Source organism: Trematomus bernacchii, unplaced genomic scaffold (genome assembly GCF_902827165.1).
Source record: "Trematomus bernacchii unplaced genomic scaffold, fTreBer1.1, whole genome shotgun sequence".
NCBI classification, from domain to species: domain Eukaryota; kingdom Metazoa; phylum Chordata; class Actinopteri; order Perciformes; family Nototheniidae; genus Trematomus; species Trematomus bernacchii.
The window spans coordinates 87,352-106,543 of record NW_022987617.1 but is presented as its reverse complement, the minus strand read 5'-3'; the positions used below and the strand labels follow the sequence as shown (position 1 = coordinate 106,543).

General features: G+C 43.0%; 1 protein-coding gene across 1 annotated transcript in view; it reads right to left on the bottom strand.

Moving 5' to 3' along the window:
• Positions 1 to 19,192, bottom strand: part of spire2 (spire-type actin nucleation factor 2) — a 95,496-nt gene that overhangs the window by 34,989 nt on the left and 41,315 nt on the right. Inside the window, exons 2-3 of the mRNA XM_034132664.1 lie at positions 5,822 to 5,865; positions 3,873 to 4,256 (exon numbers count right to left, since the gene is read on the bottom strand). Coding sequence (XP_033988555.1) covers positions 3,873 to 4,256; positions 5,822 to 5,865 — 428 coding nt within the window. The remainder of the gene's footprint in view (positions 1 to 3,872; positions 4,257 to 5,821; positions 5,866 to 19,192) is intronic.

Genomic DNA, 19,192 nt, shown 5'->3' with positions numbered 1-19,192 from the left:
ACAAGGTGTTGGTGGGACACTCAGCAGAACCCCCAATGAAACAGGACATGGAGTTGGGAGGACCCCAGACGAAACAGGTGTCGGCTGGACCCTCAACGGAACAGGACGTGGAGTTGGCAGGACCCCCGACGAAACAGGTGTCGGCTGGACCCCCAACGGCACAGGACATGGAGTTGGCAGGACCCCCAACGGCACAGGACATGGAGTTGGCAGGACCCCCGACGAAACAGGTGTCGGCTGGAGAGGGGACTTGGAAAGGGACTCGAGAGGGGACTTGAGAGGGGACTCGAGAGGGAACTCGAGAGGGGACTCGAGAGGGGACTCGAGAGGGGACTCGAGAAGGGACTCGAGAAGGGACTCGAGAGGGACTCGAGAGGGACTCGAGAGGGGACTTGAGAGGAGACTTGAGAGGGGACTCAAGAGGGGACTCGAGAGGGAACTCGAGAAGGGACTCGAGAGGGGACTCGAGAAGAGACTCGAGAGGCGACTTGAGAAGGGACTTGGAAAGGAACTCGAGAGGGGACTCGAGAAGAGACTCGAGAGGGGACTTGAGAAGGAACTTGAGTCTTGAGTCGGCGGCACCCCCGAGTCGGCGGGACCCCCAACGGTGAAGGACCTTGAGTCGGCCGGTATGCCGACAGGACACGAGGGGTTGGCGTCGGCCGAAGAGCCAACAGGAGACGGGGAGCTGGAGTCGGCCGGTACGCCGACAGGACAGGGGGGGTTGGCGTCGGCCGGAGAGCCAACCGGAGACGGGGAGCTGGAGTCGGCCGGTACGCCGACAGGACACGGGGGGCTGGCGTCGGCCGGAGAGCCAACAGGAGACGAGGAGCTGGAGTCGGCCGGTACGCCGACAGGACATGGGGAGCTGGCGTCGGCCGGAGAGCCAGTACTGGAGCCGAAACTGGAGTCGGGACCATGGCTGCTGGGGCCGGTACTGGAGCCGGAACCATGGCTGCTGGGGCCGGTACTGGAGCCGGAACCATGGCTGCTGGGGCCGGTACTGGAGCCGGAACCATGGCTGCTGGGACCGGAACAGGAGCCGGGACCATGGCTGTGTGGGCCGGCACTGGAACCGGAACCATGGCTGTGTGGGCCGGCACTGGAGCCGGAACCATGGCTGTGTGGGCCGGCACTGGAACCAGAACCATGACTGTGTGGGCCGGCACTGGAGCCGGAACCGCTGGAGCACGGGCTGGAATCCTGGCCTTGCGTCTCTTAGAGGTCTTTTGGAGAATCCGTGGACCTCCAAACGCCAGACGGGATCCCGAGAAAGGGTCAGAGAATGGAGACTGGCCCTCAGGGCTGCGCGAAAAAACTCTTGAGCAATTCAGGCAACAAGCTCCTCAACCATTGCATGTTGGCCACCTCCATTTGTGCCTTTTTGAGGACAGCCTCTTTGTCCCTTCTAGCCGAGGTTCTACTCCACTCAGCATGATGACACCGAAGAGAGTAATCTAGATCAAACAGATCCAAGTCAAAATAATAAAAATCCGCTGGGTCCATAGTTGGTCGGTTCATTCTGTTAAGAATCGTGGAAAAAGGTAGGACCCAAATGCAGACTACAAAAAAAAGGTAAAAGGTCTAGAAACAAAAAGCGAGCTTTATTTTAAAAGCTGATGAACAAAAACATGGCATGAAACACATAGTTAGCACAAAGTAGCAACAACACCAAAACTGACCGTGACCAACATGGAGGGAGACAGGAAAGACAATCAACCGACAAGGAACACAGAGGAAGACAAGACCAAGGTTGCGGTCGAATAGTCCATTTAGCTTAGGAACCTTCCTAACGGAGTGAAATGACCCGGAAGTCCCTCAGTGGCAGCCATGATAAGTGCCGTTCGAATTCTCTAAATGAAAGGAAAGGAGGTTTCAAACTTCCTTTATAACCTCCTTTAGCTTAGGAACTACTGGACCTCCCTAACCGAAAGGAGAGGAGAAAATGCTGCCCCACAGTGCCTTGCGGCCGCGGCATTTGCCGTCACACAACAGTCGGCCGTTCACGGAAACAACCGATTATGAACGAGAAATGATATCATGAAAGTTACGGTGCTTATTAAGCTTTTTAAAACGTATGTGGTAAGTTGCCAAAGTGCTTTGTTTTGAACGTTCATCAGTATTATAATCAAAAAGAGAAATATGAACGTTAGTTTTTACTGAAATGATCAAATAAAGTCAACATTTCACAGTCTTTACTGAGCTGTGTGGGGTTTGTACAACTTTTAAAAGATGTTTGAATGGTGATATACACAGTGATAGATGTTAAGGACTAACGTTTATAATAAATACATTTGTATTGATTTTAAGATCTTTTCATACAATCATACGTATTGGGATCATTTGTATTAATGTGGACCGGAGGGAGAGGGTGACGAGCATAAGTTTCACTTTCCTTTTTTATTTCAATTCCAACTTTGGTCATGAAGAATATGTTTCTCTGTTGTCCCCGTTCATAAAGCATAAAACAACAGCATCAGAGCACGGTGCAGAGTCTCTAGATGAGTTTACAGTAGTCCCTCGTTCTTATTAAACATCCATGTTGTAGTCCGCTGTATCGAAAATTGTAGTTTCCATATTTCCCCACAGCAGCAGGCGCACATTTATGACCGCATCATAAACACGTCGGATAGTGAAAGTGCAGTCGGATTCTCTAAAGTACCGCAGTCTCTTCTCCTAAGTCCTATTGAATTCTCCTATCCACTATCCCTTAACCCCATGACGTTTCACTCAGAGGTCAAGGAATAGACGATAGGGTTAGACGTTAGGAGCTGATTTTTGGACTATTCGACCGCAACCCAAATACAAAGAGGGGTAATCACAGGACAAGACACAGCTGGGCAGGGGAGGCAGAAACACAAGGGCAACAGGTGAACACAATCAGACAATCAGACACAGGAGGAAAAACACAGGAAGGAAGACAAGAGACAGGGAGAACAGAATTGCAAAATAAAACCCAAAACAAGACAGACAAAACTAAAATCGTGACATAACACTAGGGTCATGACAAGAACGGAGGCATTTTGCTGCCAACGAGCTTAAGCTAAGTAGCATGCAGTACCAGGCTTTAGCTGTTGCTAGGCCACGCCTAGGCTGAGGCTGAAACCCTCCATCTATTTACGAAGAATAACTGTCCCAGTGATAAGTTAATGTCCAGGAGCCGCTGCTCGAAGTTTTCCGAAAAGGAAAATAGGAAAATCAGCATAAAAAAGTAAGCAGAGGCAAGAGCAAGCAGAAAAGTGTCTGCACTGTAAGAAAGCAGGAAGTAATATAGATTACATTAGATTAGATATTCTGTATTGATACAAATTGGAAGAAAAAAAATGTGCAGCAGCATGTCAACAAGGCATTGCACATGGGTTAAAGTGTGCAAAGTAGTTGCATTTTAGTCAATTGAAATGCAATGAGGATGTGTGAGTATAATATGGAAAAAATGTATTGTTCAGGGTTATTAAAAGGGGAACATTCAAATGGAATCTAGTTTATTGAGGATATATTCTGCTCATATTCAGGTGTACTGTATATCAGTATGTAGTGTCCACCGCTTAGAGATGTCCCGCCCCTTAGCCTATCACGTACAATGTGTAAGAGCGCTAGCCAATAGAAGTGCCAGTGTTACATTAGTGATGTCATTATGTTACAGAAGTAAACAAAGTAGTCCAATGAATGCGTTTCAGGCAGGCAGGGGGGAGTGTGTGGGAGAGAAACTCCCTCTGGAGGGAACACAGGGATTTTAGCCTTTGCAGACCATTTACATGCACAACAAACCTTTAATTTCTGCTACAGTCAAGTTAGGACATTTTAGGGGACACATTTTTAAGTAGAGGTGATCTTCAAGGGTTACCTTAAATTGCCATGACAACCTAACGCACCTGCTTGGCATCTCTGATCTTGATGAGGAAGGTCTGCAGCTCGAGGGTCTCCACAAACAGAGCCCTGCACACAGCCTGGTAGTGGTCCGCAGCCAGGCCAGGGTCAGCCAGCCGGGACGCACACAGCGCCATCACCTGGCGGATGGTACACACCGGCCTGGTCCCTCCCTGCTGCTCCTCCTCTTCCTCCTCTTCCTCCTCCTGGCCGCTGTAGCCCTCATCTGTGGTGCCGTTCCTGGCCGTGCTGAGCCCCTCTCCGCCCTGGTCCCCCCCCGCCATGCGTTCGATGAGGTGCTCCAGCTGGGGGCTGAGCTCCCGCTCCTCGCTGTCATCCAGCCCCCAGTCCAGAGCTCGGTAGATGGCCACGCCCAGCGACTGCACCAGCTAGAGGTGTGGGGGTGGAGACACAACAAGGGAGTCAATATTGTCCTTGGCCATTTTCCATTCAGAACCAAGATGGTCAAAATCCTCCCAAATAGATGCAACTAATCCATCAGACCATACCTTAACATGCGCTTCACATAAAAGACTTCTGATTGAAGTCAGCCACTGGTGGAATGTAACCAAGCACAGGTCTCAGGTACTGGTTCAGGATTCCCATTTCATGTTACATTTTACTTTTGCTGTGCTATCAGAATCAGAATCTGAATTTTATATTTAAGTTTAAATGATAACTTTAAATACTTTACAGATTTAGTTTTTAATACAAAATGCAAATCAACTAATGAACTGTTTTGCAAGTTCAGTCAGGAAAACTAAGCTCTTCTAATTTCTCATGTTTACTTCCATCCCTCCTCTCATTCAGGCTCTTATCAGCTGGTCACATCATCCAAAGACACACCTACCATGTTAGTCCATCATATCGCTGCCGTCTGTTTTTAAATAAGATTAGATAAGACTTTTCATAAGGTTCCTGCTGTACATGTATGTATGCAAATCTCCATCTTTTCAGACAATAACTTTTAATTGTTGTACTTTAAGTATATTTTTAGGCTCATACTTTTAGTAAATTAAGTACAATTTTGAATGCAGGATTATTTAAACGGTGGTATTGCTACTTAAAGGTCTCCTATCATGCAAAATGCACTTTTTGATGTCTTTTCTACATACATATGTGTCCCGGTGTGTCAGGTAACTCACGCAGCGTCAGAAAATAAAACCCTCTCTCTTTTCCTCCGTACCCAAATCTCTAAAAACGGGGCTACAACGGAGCTGATCCAGATTTGCGTCCGATATGACGTAATATCTGAAATGTGGACCCACGGCCCTATCAGAAACGTTGCTATCAGAAACAATGCCCGACTGTTTTGGACGTAATATGGTCGGTGTTTACATTAGCATCGCTAACACTCAGAGCTAACCTGTACTGGAGAGCATGTGTGTGAAGAAGCAGGAAATAAAAAGGAACTCACCTTGTGGTATAACCGGCAAGAGAGAAAGCCTTTGAGCTCCATACTGTTTCAGAAATAATCCTTGATAATCCATGATATGGCGTTTCATCACGGCAGTATTTAGTTTAGACAGTAGCTGCCGGGTCCCGCATGAGCTCAGACCCCTCCTTTTTTTTTTTTAATCAATTCTTTTTTTTTTTTAAAGCTTTATACCCAAAATGAGCACTTTTAAAACAGGAAGTGAAATAGAGGGATATGAGGCATGGCTAGAATGGGTGATCTGTTTGGTATTTTGAGCAAAACACTTCATAGACATGTTTTTTATATATTTGTATATATCTGAGACCTATGCTATTGCCTAAAAATAGCATGATAGGTGACCTTTAATTTAAATAGGACTAAAGACAACAGATCATGTGATGATCTGTTGAAATTCTTTTTAATATAGGAACACTTATTTCAAGGTAGAATTTACTATATTAAAATGCATTTCATTGTAGAATTTGTCATCTAAAATATAAACAACATAGTGCTTTGTGTCTACTTTTCTTTTCTCACCTGACGCTCTGCAGCAGGTGGAGGAGGAGCTCCATCCGTGTTATCTGAGGAGAGAGGAGGGAACATGCAACCAATAAGGACCAAGGAAAAGACAAAAGATTTGACTCAAAAGACAATTCTCGGTGAACTTTGTATTCAATTCAAATCTTCATTATAGTTTCTACACTGGGTATTTTTGCCAAAACATTAGAGTTAATAATAAAAAACATTTTAAAAAACAGCATAGAAAATGAAAACTCTGACTCAGACTTGAAACGTTAATATAGGGTGATAAACTAAGAACCTGTAAAAATGTGATTAAATTAATCTAGTTTCTTAATTTTCATGTTTGTAGTTTCTCAGTATTCAAAGTCACTGGATTTCTTCATTTAAATCAGTTAGCACAAGTAAAAGATGGTGCTATATGTAACTGTTCATTTTTACTGTCCAAATGTTGTTTTCTTCTGGGTGTTCTTTTTTTCTCTCATTATTAATGAGCCCTAAATTGTGATTACAGCCATGTTAACATTTCTCACACAGATTTTTACAGTCCTATATGAATGTCAACAATTGGGAAGAGACTAAATAGAGACCACTTAAGGTAGTTTTTTCTTTGATTTCTTTTCAAAATAAAACTTTCAACTAACAGCTGATACATATTTATACATCATGTTTGATTTGTCACTTGCTGGGGTCGGAGACACAGATAGATATTACTTTAAGTGTTGCCAGGGGCATATTTTAAAAAAAAATCAGTAATGCTTTCACGTTGAACTGGATGAATACTCAGCAAGTTGTTGGGCATTAGTGGCTCAGGGCTTTAATGCTCCGATCTGGCAACCAGGTATGTCTCTGTATTAAAGTTTATGTTCATGTTCAGCTAAATAAAATGTAATGTAATGTAAAAGAAAAAACTGCTATCTGTGCGATGCTGTGCACTTTATGGCAATTGTTAAAACGATGTCTTCTCGTCATTAAATCAGACGTGTTACTCCATCTGTCCCACAGTCATAACTTAGGCATGCATTATTGTCGCAGCTACGTTTAGCGGGCCTATCTGATTGTGTGTGTGTGTGTGTGTGTGTGTGTGTGTGTGTGTGTGTGTGTGTGTGTGTGTGTGTGTGTGTGTGTGTGTGTGTGTGTGTGTGTGTGTAGCTGTGTGTGTGTAGCTGTGCGAGACAGTAAAAAGCTCTTTCTCCCAGCTCAGATATCAGTAATGACACCCGAGAGCCCTGAAACTCATCCATCAGCAGCTCTCACTGCAGAGCGTCAGGGAAACATCAGAGAAGAGAGGGTTGAAAGGAGTGAGAGATAGAAGAGAGGTGAGAGATCAGCAGAAAGATGAGAAACGAGCAGCGTGGGTCAGGAAGTAGTGATGGGGGTGTGTGGGGTCTGTCTTCCCCCACCCAACAGATTCCCTCTGGTCCCTGACAAACACAGATGCTCTTTAGTGTGCAACAAAAGCTCCTGACCCTGGAGGAGGAGACTCTATTCTGAGATGATAACATGAACCCCTGCAAACCTGTCAGACAGGTCAGCCCGTGAAACCATGATCCCTCTGCCACTTTCCCACAGACACAAGTCAGCAAGCACAAAGGACAGGAATCTGCATGGAAAACCAAGTCCTCACGCTCAGATGTTGGAAAGCACTATGACCCAGTTTGTTTGTTTGTAGCCTTTATTTAACCAGGTGAAAAATCCCATTGAGATCAACGATCTCTTTTTCAAGGGAGACCTGCAGTACATTGGTTACACATAAAAACAACAGAAAACAAAAAGGACATCACAACATAATTACAGGGGTATAAATTAGCAACCTATTCACAGTGACAGGTATCTAATAACAGTGAGCCATAATGACAGGGGGAGGATGCACTGGATCTATAACATCAGCTTTCACAATAGAAACGTAATGATTGCATCTCAAAAGCATTAAGGGGAACCACTGCAGATAAATAAAGGAATACTTTCAATGAATAGAACTTGAAGTAGTTGATTACAAATGAGGAATAGTAACTGTAGTGTGTTCTATAGGTTTCTGTGCATGTCAATAGTCTCCAAAGGCTAAAATCCCTGTTTTCCCTCCAGAGGGAGTTTCTCTCCCACACACTCCAGAGCTGGCCGAACATTGAGGCGATGTCCCCCCCCACTGTCTCCCCCTGATCAAGTCTATACCAGTGGCGGCCGGCCCATAGGGGCGCCGCCCCACCTCTTCCCACATTCTAATCTAGATTGTCATTCAAAAATATTTTTATTAAATTAATTGTATACATTTTTTTTGTAATGAACAAGGTACATATTATATAGTTGGTGTCAGTTAAATGTATAATCTACGATAAAATATCGATACAAATTGCTTTACGATGTCTAAAGTTACTGATAAGTCACGTGTTTCCTTGGGGCGCAGAAGTCTTTGCCCATTGGCGCAGTCCGCACCCCTTCAATGCAACAGATACAGATGGAGCAGCTTATTTCAGACTCCAGCTTACTGCTTCCTGCCTACTACCTGCCAGCTACCTGCCTAAGACCTGCCAAAGACCAGTATCTGGGAATGTTAAGCCCTCCCACTATTTTCCAAGAGGGCGTTGCCAGATTTTCAATTTCAGGATTTAACCAGGAGATGGCGCTTCCTTCACAAAAACAGGAAGACAACTTTCATGGACTTTCAGTTTTGTTTAGAAGAGCATTTGAACACATCAATATTTTAGATCAAATAAAGTATATCTAATCTTGTAATTCAATAATATATAGTCTTTATATATTAAATAACTATGGCCAAACTAAGACTTAGGCCCCGGCTCCACGAGAACAAATACGGCAAAACGCATCGGAGTAACGCAAATGCAACCGCAAAAAACCTTCCGTCCCCACGCAATATACACCGGATTGTGTCAAGCTCCATGAGACGGCTCCGTTTACATCCAAACGCTGGAAAAGCTGCAGTACATATGCCGAACCTGTACGTGGCGCTGTAACTTCCTCCACCAAAAGCAGCAACTTCCTCCACAAAAGCAGCGAAGAAGAATGGTTGTCATGGCTGCACTTCTGTTTATTCTCCGCGGTGGGGGCCAAGGGATCCGGGCAGAGTTTTTCGCCAGTCAACGTGTGTTAAAGTTTAAATCTTCCGGACAAAATTATAAAAGTGCCGGTCAAAGGTCTTCTTTGTTATTTATTGAGCTTTAAAACAAATGAATAACGACGATATAATGATATATGAAAATAAAATACACAGAGCCTATCTCTTTTTCCTCTCTTCTCACAGCGTCAGTGTCTGTCTCATGCAGCAGCTGATCCAGTAATGATGACTCGACAGTAAAAATAAACATATTTATAACTAGTTTAGGTAGTTTGAGAGGTAATTAAAATAGCTATTGTTGTTAACGAAACACATCAGCAATGATGCGGGGTACGCGGAGAGGTGGGAAGAGGTGGGGAGAGGTGGGGAGAGGCGGGGCTATGAAACGGATGACCGTATAGGCGACCCCACGGCCCCGCTGGACCCCCCAGAGCGCTCCGTTCCCAGATCTATCCACCTTTGGACCCGTTGTCGTTTGCGGGGTCTGTTTCTACGTTTCCCTTACGGCGTCGTCGAGCTTAGAGGGCTATACGCATGAGAAATATGCGGATTCAACCCGTTTTCGTCCTCGTGGAGCCTACGCCTTAGTTTTTCAAAAGAGAAAATGCAGATATTATATAAAAAACTAAAGTTAAAATCTTGTTTTTAATGCCCCAAGAGCAATAAAAACACTTGGTAAAAAAATACAAGCTGTAAAAATACTTACATGTATTTAATACTAATAACATAATGATTAATTTCAGATGATAATACTTTTCAGTGTCTGTCTCATGCAGCAGCTGACCCGGCCGACAGTAAAAATAAACATTTATAACTAGTTTAGGTTGTTTGAGAGGTAATTAAAATAGCTAAGGGTGATGATCTGACTTGAAGTGTGTGTTTTTGCTCCTAATTAAATGTGTACAAGATGTGAAGTCAACAGGTATTCACTCAGAGGGGGGTACTGTAGCTACTATTTATTTTCAAATGCATATAGGCTCAGTCAAGAATTTGAATGGGATGGGGAGACGTGTGTGATTAAAAATGAGTGTCCAAACTATGGCCAAACTAAGACTTAGTTTTTCAAAAGAGAAAATGCAGATATTATATAAAAAACTAAAGTTAAAATCTTGTTTTTAATGCCCCAAGAGCAATAAAAACACTTGGTAAAAAAATCCTGAGTTAGTCTTTCATAAATTGCATTTAGCTGACGCTTTTATCCAAAGCGACTTACTATTTAATAAATGATAAATGATTATTCATAACAAATATGAGTGATGTGTGATTATTATTCATGCTATATACTGATATAGGGCTAAGTAAGCAATCAATCCTGCAAATTAACCCTTAGTTGTTCAATATATTTATTCAGACAATGTGAGTAGAAATACAGAAATTCTGCTCCCACCTAAGGCCAACGTTGCAATATTACAACATTTCCCTAAAAACTTACCAAAACGTAAACATTTTTAAAACTTTCATTTCTGCTCCAGAGGCCAGGGGTTAAATTGGGATTTGATATGTGGGGGGGCTCTGTTAGAAGGTGCGACGGGGGGGGGAGAGTTAGACGCTCGTGAATTGTCAACGGGGGGGGGGGGGGGTTGTTGTCGGTCGCGAACCGTTGGCGTCCGGCCGTTCTGTGATTCTCCAGAACTCACAGCTGGCCAGCGGCCCACCGGGATAAGTCCCAACTCTCCCGACGGCCAATCCGTGCCTCCCCTGACTGCACGTTGCTGACACACACCGCTGCTAACTCTCTGCACGGAGGAGCCGCGGAGGAAGAGACACAAGTTCACTAAGCCGAAAAAACGATATCCGGTCACAGTGATCTGCTATTTTAAAGTAAATTCAACACATATCGACCCTAAATATAGCATAAGAACGAGAAAGTGTTAACATCGTTTTTTGTAAACATATGACAAATGTGCGAGGGTGATGACATCAGAGCATCGTCCTATGTGCCGGGGCTTAGCCCCGGACAGCCCCGGCCCAATTTAACCCCTGCCAGAGGCTATACAACAACATCTGAAAGGTCAAAAAAACAAACAGGGCTAGACAGCCATTTGTAGCATATGGGAGAATGGTGATGTGAACTCAACACGTAGTCACTCAGAGGGGGGTACTAATTATTTTCAAATGCGCATAGGCAATGCTATCTATTTACATGTACTGTAGGCTCTTTCAGTCAAGAATTTGAATTTGAATGGGATGGGGAGACGCTCTGCCAACACTGACCTAATCTTCTGCTCCTTACAACCCACTCACTGCCTGTGTTTTAACATTCGTACATTTCTGAATGAGGCCTAATATTCCGAGGTTATTCTGTATTTTCTGAGTTCTTGGTCATTTTCCACGGGGGCGTTGGGAGATGGCACATCAGCATAAATACAGCGCTGTGACACCACACCTCAGCAGGAGCCGAGGTAGCGTGCAAACCATAGGCGGCTACCCTGAGTTAGGAATTTCATGCTTAGTCACACTGCAGATGGCCGTTTTCCAGATTGTATCACGCTGCAGCATGCACTTCTTGATTCCAAACTGGTATTGAACAGTAAGAAAACCAAAGCAATGCTTTTTGCTCCCAAGTCAGCGTCCTCCTCTTGCCTCTCCATTGACACAAGTTTGTGACAAGATGAGAAGTCAACAGGTATTCACACACAGGGGGGTACCCAGATAGCAAGCGGATGTGGCCCACTTCAGGCAATGATGCGGCACTGCTGGCCTTCTTCTGGCCCGGACGAAATGGATGTGTGCCTAAAGTGGCCCACTTGTAAAATAGCAAATATGGCCCACATATCCCAAAGCAAATGTGGGCCTTTTTTGGCAAAGATGCGGTGCTCCTGCAATGTGTAATCTGGAAGTCACCCTAAAGTGGCCCATGTGGGAAATGGTGAATGTGGCCCAAATATCACAAAACAACTGTGGGCCACCTTTGGCAAAGATGTGGCAGAATGGACAAAGGCTAATCTGGGTGTAAACCAAAAGTGGCCCATATATGATGAAGCAAATGTGGCCCAGTTATCTTAAAACATATCTGGGCCAGTTTAGGCAAAGATGCGGCACAGTCAGCACTGGCTAATCAGACATTCAACTGCTACTCAGTAGTATGTATCTAATACCTAATATATATATATCATTCCAATAACTTGTATATAGACTCATACTGCACTATTCCACATCATAACTTTATTTCATTTTTATAACTATTATTATTTTTGTATTGCTCATGCTCTTATTGTTATTATGTTATGTTATTATGTTGCATTGTTGGAGAAGCCTGTGACATAAGATTTTCAACTGCATAATTACTCTGTAGCTATGTCAGATTGACAATAAAGAACCTTGAACCAGAGTGTGAGCCTAAAGTGGCCCACATTTGACATGAAAAATATGGCCCAAATATTAAAAAACAGACGTGGGCCACTTGTGGTAAGGATGCAGCACAATTGGTACCGGCAAATCTTGATATGAGCCTGAAGTGGCCAACAACTGATGCAGCAAATGTGGTCCGGTTATCTTAAAACATATCTAGGCCACTTTTGGTAAATATACGGCACACTTTTGGCGAGGATGCAACACTTTTGGCACAGGCTAATCTAGATGTGAGCCTGAAAAGGCCTACATGTGACATATAGTATAAATTGTGGATTGGACTGCCGTGTGATCCGAGATAGGGTTAGGGTAGTGGTCAGCAACCTTTACTATCTTAAGAGCCAATCTGCCCTCACTTCCATCAAATAAATGTTGTCTGGAGCTGCAAAACATATTTATACTACACTATACTTTATACTATATGTACAAAAACTAAAGTTTGTTGCATTTATAAAATTATAGAACGACTATAAAGAGAACTCTTGACATGTGTGTATTTACCCGTTAAAACAAATCAAATCAACAAACTCTTATGAAGAGAAAGTTTGCAATAAATTATACACTTTCCAGAACTTTCTGCATATTTGTGAAATATTAATAATAATTAATTTAATATTAATTAATAATCACTTACAAAAGTATCAAACTTATTTTACTGAGACTTTTCTTATTCTTAGTAAGTAAAGAGAAACATTAATCCAGGGTTAGCTCACTGAGCCGCTCTGGAGACAGATGTGACGTGTATTTGTGTGGATGTTGTGTGATGCGCCGTTGAAGATGGCCACATCGTCTTTGTGCTCCTCTCCAACTTTGCCCATTTTCGTATTTTGTACATATTTATTTTACTTTTGCCGTTTTACTTTTAACATGGTTCGCAACATGCAAGCCGACCGCACCTACTCTGCCATACAATATAGCGGAACTTCTTCAATTGCGAAACTTCGTGGACAATAATAACCCTCCGACTGACAATGGAGATTCGCCATGGCTACCTGTTTCTGTTCTACCTGAGAGACGCAAGAAGAAGACAAAGCGTGGGTGCCGGGCCGGGATGCTGGTCAGACTGAGGAAACGAGAGAATCGACCCCCTCTTCCGAGTATTCTACTGGCTAATGTTCAATCCATTGAAAATAAGCTAGCTCAGAAGCCGGATTGCTTTTCAACGGGACATTAAGAACTGTAACGTGTTAATTCTCACTGAGACTTGGCTCAACCCCGCTATCCCGGACTCCGCCATTGTTCCTGATGGATTCTCTATTTTTCGTCAGGACCGGACTGCTAACTCGGGGAAAAGTAAGGGAGGCGGTGTGTGTGTAATGACTAATAACAACTGGTGCTCAGATGTGAAGATTATTTCTTCGGACTGTTCCGCTCATCAAGAGCATCTCATGATCACATGCCGGGCTTTTCATCTGCCGAGGGAATTCACATCTGTTGTGATAACAGCAGTGTATATCCCCCCGCAGTCGCTCGCCGACAACAACACGGCACTCGATCAGCTGTTTGGGATTATTGATAAAACCGAGACTTCACGGCCAGATGCGGCGTTCGTTGTGGCCGGAGATTTCAACACCGCCAACATGAAGAAGGTCTTGCCAAAATATTACCAACACATCAGCGGCCCGACGCGCGGGGGAAACATACTGGACCATGTTTATTCCCCTTTCCGAAATGGATATAAGGCTAAAATGTAATGATGCAGTGGCTAGTTCATCACCACTATTAATAAATTATGATACAATCATTAAAAAAACGTTTGGTTCATCTGTTGTAACTTATTTGAACATTTATTGATGCAACTTTTGGGAGGCCATTTTGAAATTTGTATTTACTGTATGTTGAATATTGCTGTTGCAGAATCCATAGTGTCATTGATATTCAGTTACTGAGTCACCAAAGTTTTAATGGCTTTTTAGGGCTAGGTCTGGTTTATTTGGTTCATTCTTGGCAGACATGTGGCCATGACCTGCTTGTGGCACAGATCTGGTAAACATCACCCGACCGTCAAAGTGCCATAATTCCATGCCGCATTTGGGCCGGATGAGGATACGGAATGTGGGCCGGAATAAAAACTAACTGTGGCCCAGATTAGGGCCAGTTCTGGCCAACGAGTGGAACGCCCCAGTGCCATCACTCCATGCAGTATTCGGGCCAGATAAGGATATGGAATGTGGGCCGGATCTGGGCCAGAATGAAAACCAACTGTGGCCCAGATAAGGGCCAGTTCTGGTTTATGTGGTTCGTTTTTGGTTGACATTGTTATGGCTTGCTTGTGGCCCAGATCTGGCAAACAGGAGCGGAGCGCCCAAGTGCCATCATTCCATGCGGTATATGGGCCGGATGAAGGTGTTTTGTGTGGGCCGAATCTGGGCCAAAACTTTTTTGCTATCTGGGTAGGTACTAAATGCCAGCCATTTACATGTAGGCAAACAAAGTCAAAAATCAACATACAGTAGGGGGGTGGGGGATGGTGAACGGTATGTGGGACACTGAAAAGTCTATGTTAAAAAGCCTCAGTCACCTTAATTCATGTAATAAAAACATCTCAGGTCAGTAACACTGAAAGCTCAATGTGCAATACCATGTTCAACTATGTTACTATTTATAATGTTATTGTTGTTACAACAGAAGATGTTTTTCTTTATATTGAAGTTAAATGCATCAATCTGGTGCACTTTGAGGTCAAAATTAAGAGATTTATGGATACCGCTGGAAAAAGCTGCAGTACATATGCCGAGACTGTACGTAGCGCTGTAACTTCCTCCACAAAAGCAGCCTTCTGTTTATTCAACGTGGTGAGGGCCGAGGGAACCGGGCAGAGTTTTTCGCCGGTCAACGTGTGTGAAAGTTTAAATCTTCCTTATTGAGCTTTAAAACAAATGAATAACGACTATATATAATAATAAAATAAACACCGGCTGTTGTTATGCCCGCTGTAACGTTAAATTACTCCGTTCTCCGCTTGTAATTATGCCGTTACAAGCTTCATAGTTGTATTTATCATCTAAATTTGCCGAAACAAGTTTAATATTCTGAAAGCCAAGACTTTGTTTATTTGAAATCAGATGAAAACAAACTGTAACGGACCCTGCCGTGTTATCTATGATTACTATATGCCTTACTGTACATTCATAATTTCAGCCGGAGGGAGGGGGGCGGCGCTGTGGAAGAGCAGATTGCGAGTGAGAGGTGCCTGTCATCTTCCCTTTACAAGCTTCACAAATGTATTTATCGTGTGATTTTGGAAATAAAAGTTTCATATTCTGAAAGCCAAGACTTTGTTTATATATTATACGTGGGTAGCTATGACGTCAGAAGGAGTTACCATAAATGAGAGCTGCCGTAAAAGTGTTTCTTGGATTTCTAAACGAACTATTACAGCTGTTATAAAGCATTAAATAAAAAGTCATGAAAGAGATAAGGAGGAGAAAAGGTTTAAGGAAGTAAGCAATGAATACAAAATGTCGAAATCCTCTGTTTCACGCGATGTCGAACATTGAAGACAGAGGACGGCGGTCCCCCAATCTACACAGCGGGAGAAAGAAGATCATAAAGCAGATCGGAGGAGACATCACGATCTTCCCACATTAGTGCAATTCACCTATACTTAACCCCAAATAAAAGAACCCAATAAAAACAGTTGTTAAATAATAGTGAAGTCACGTTGTAATAACAATAACTGATCTCTCGGTTTGAGTGTTCTTTTTCTGCTTTGCCAAAAGCCACTGTGTCAAGTGTCTAGTGACTATTTCTCTTCGCGGATGCATGTCAATTTAAATCAATACATACAACTATTTTTTAAATCAATAAAAACATTTTCTAAATCCATAAAAGCATTTCAATTAAGATTGGGAGTCATGTCGTTACTTTGTTGAGAATGTGGCCATGTAATAAGCGGGATAATTTGCAGCGACTTGGTCATTGTGGGGAAAAATAACACCCAGGGATCCTGATCGTTTCAATGAAGTTGAATACAGAATATTCATATTTGTCAGTGATTTCATGTCAATTCGGCGAACATAAACATAAATGATCGTGGTGAAGATGATGATTAAATTAGGATTAAAAATCGGGAGAGCCAGCTGCATTTCCTCTCGTTCGTTTTTTTCGACTAAACAACATTATTTTGTTAAATAACAACATGGTGATGTTTTGTAAATGATTACATGTCTTATTTAGCACAGACTATGATCCTATCCGTGACATATGGATCTTAACAAAGATCCGCTATACAGTAGTACCAGACATACTGTACATCCAGCTTACTGTATCGAAGTTGATTTCACATGAGCTCCAGTGTGGAACCCCACTGCACCCCCTGGTGGATCAATGATCCATTGCAGCTGGCTTCACAATAATTACATTTATTTATCACGGGGACGGTATCAAGTCAGACTGGGGGCAGGCTCTTCATCACTAACCTTTCACGGGCCGATCACGGACCGTGCACGAGCCAACCACGACCCTCGCGTTTCAAACTGTCCTAAATAAGACGCTCCATCTGTAGGTGCAGCTCGGGGCGCACCAAACTGCGCCCAAAGCAGCTGTTGACACCTCCGACAACTAGGGGGCAGCAGGAGCGCCAGAGTGAGTGATTAACGTTTGAATGAGAGAGAGTTAGACGGGTGTGTAAACAAAACTAGATAGCGAATATGGAGAAGGAAAAGTATGTTTAATCACTTAAAGAAACACCCTTTGAGAGGAGGACACTGGAGGGAAAGCTGAGAGTAAAAGAGCTCGGACCTGATCAGCGTGACATAGGCAGGAGTTAAGGACAGAGGAAGGCAGTATACATGCTCTTTTTCAAGGAGCTGGTTTAGCGAGAAGGCTAACTACCTGTAGCAACACCAGTGCTATATGTTGCTTCCCCTGCCTCCCTTTTCAAACGTCAGGATCAGACCAGTCTATGGACCAGACCCAGCATGGATCCAGACAGATGTGAGTGACTTAAAGCAAACTAGAGTCCACATGGATGATGCTATGCGACTAGCCATGTTTAGGAAAGTAAACACTGCTGTCCAATGAGGGCTACAGGATAGGGATCAGTAAGCATAATAAGGAGGTTGACAAAAACAGGCACGTCCTATCTAAAATAATAGACTGTATCAAGTTCTGTGGTGCCCTTGAGCTAGCCCTGCGTTGTAATATGACATATGCTTTGAGTTTGTGTATAAGTTTGCTTAAATTTAGTTAGAGCCCCCCCTGGAGAAAAATGCACCAGCCGCCACTGCTCTATACATCTCTAATAAAGGCCCTCTATGGCCAAAAAAAGACGTTAAGTAACGGCAAGTTCAAAATGTAAGTTTAATTTAGACCTATTTGTATCCCTCCAAAACCAAGAGAATACTTTCAAAATATACATTTTAAAGTAAAAAGTGAAATAAAATGACTGTATTTCTTATTCTTTTTTTTCTTCTCTTTGTCTTATCATATGTTGTAACAACAGCACCTTGAACCTACCTCTATGAGTCAAACATGCTTTATAGATAAGACTGCCACACATTACAGCTGTCCACTGAAAGGACCTTTGTCCCATACAGCGGGTGGAGTCCTCAGACCTGCACCTTCATGTCCAGTCACTTTCTCTCAAGTCATTATCAGGGATTGCAGGAGAGCAATAATCAAGTGTCCGAGTGTTTGTGTGTGAAAAAACTGAAATGTTGACTTTATTATTATGTCAATAGATTGTTGAAGTTGAAAGCAATAATATTAAGTTAAACTTAATATTTTTTATTTAAACGTAATATTGCTGCTTTCAACTAACCTAATACAGTTATGTGAAATCTGTTGACATATTACATTTATTTAAAGTCAATGTTTCAGTTTTTTCAGTGTAATGACAGCTGTATTTAAGCTCCCCTCTGTGTGATAAATGTGGCTTAATCTCATGAGGAGCACATTAATACTATAGTGGTTAAACCTTGCACCTGTTTCATCAATCTGAAATAAAAGAAGTTGACATCTGCAACCTTGTTTTTTTATAAGATATTTTTCTTGAAAGTGGGAGACAGAGGGGACGAAATAAAAAAAATGGTCCCAGGCCAATTCAGCCAATCCAGCCCCAGGACCTCCACAAGGGGACCGAGCCCCAGTATGGACCTCCAACTGTACCAAGTGAGCTATAGGCCTGTGATTCAAGCTTTTATCTGAAAGAAGCCACATGAATATGGACTTTGACATCACACTGGCCTCAAGTGAACACAGTGATTCACATCACCTCTATCCTTGTCCTGCAATGTGTTTCAGCAGCCTGCAAACTAATCTGAAGTCCTTCGGAATCTCATCCGTTACTTCATATGTTTATTGTTCACAGACTAAGATGCAGCTCTTTGACCCAGGAGAGATATCAAAGTTAAATAGATTACAATCAGGAGCTTTTCAGCACCTCAAACAGAGGTAAAACTCTCCACTTTAGAATACGAGACGACGCAGCTGCAGTGAGCACAATCTGTTTTTACGAGTGACAATACAATTTCCATTATACCCACTTAGTCATAAATGTATTAATCAGGATGAATGGACTGTGCCATTAAAGTGATCCTGACCCACATTAGGGCAGTGCATGGGCAGGACGAACGTCACAATCCTCAGTCTACAATAAAAGTGTTTCCATTTGGGCTGACTACTATGATCAATGCTTTTGCAATCTTACTTATGAATACAAATAAGCAGAAACTACCTTTAGCATTCTTTAAAGCAATATAATGAACATGCCCAAGTTTATTGTGAAATGTATTTTCTTCTTGTCTTGTTTTACTTGCTGTCTGATTGCTTGCTTCACCCTGGTTCTTTCCACCTGTGTGTGATCTCCTTGCCGCCCTTATGTCCTTCCCTGACCTCTCCACCTGTGTCGTGTCAATGTAATTGTCTCTATATATTCCTGTATCTGTAACTCTCCAAGTGTTCTGTGTCTGTCCGTCGTAATGTTTCCAGCCTTCATCGTCTTCCCCGGTGCGGTTCAGCTT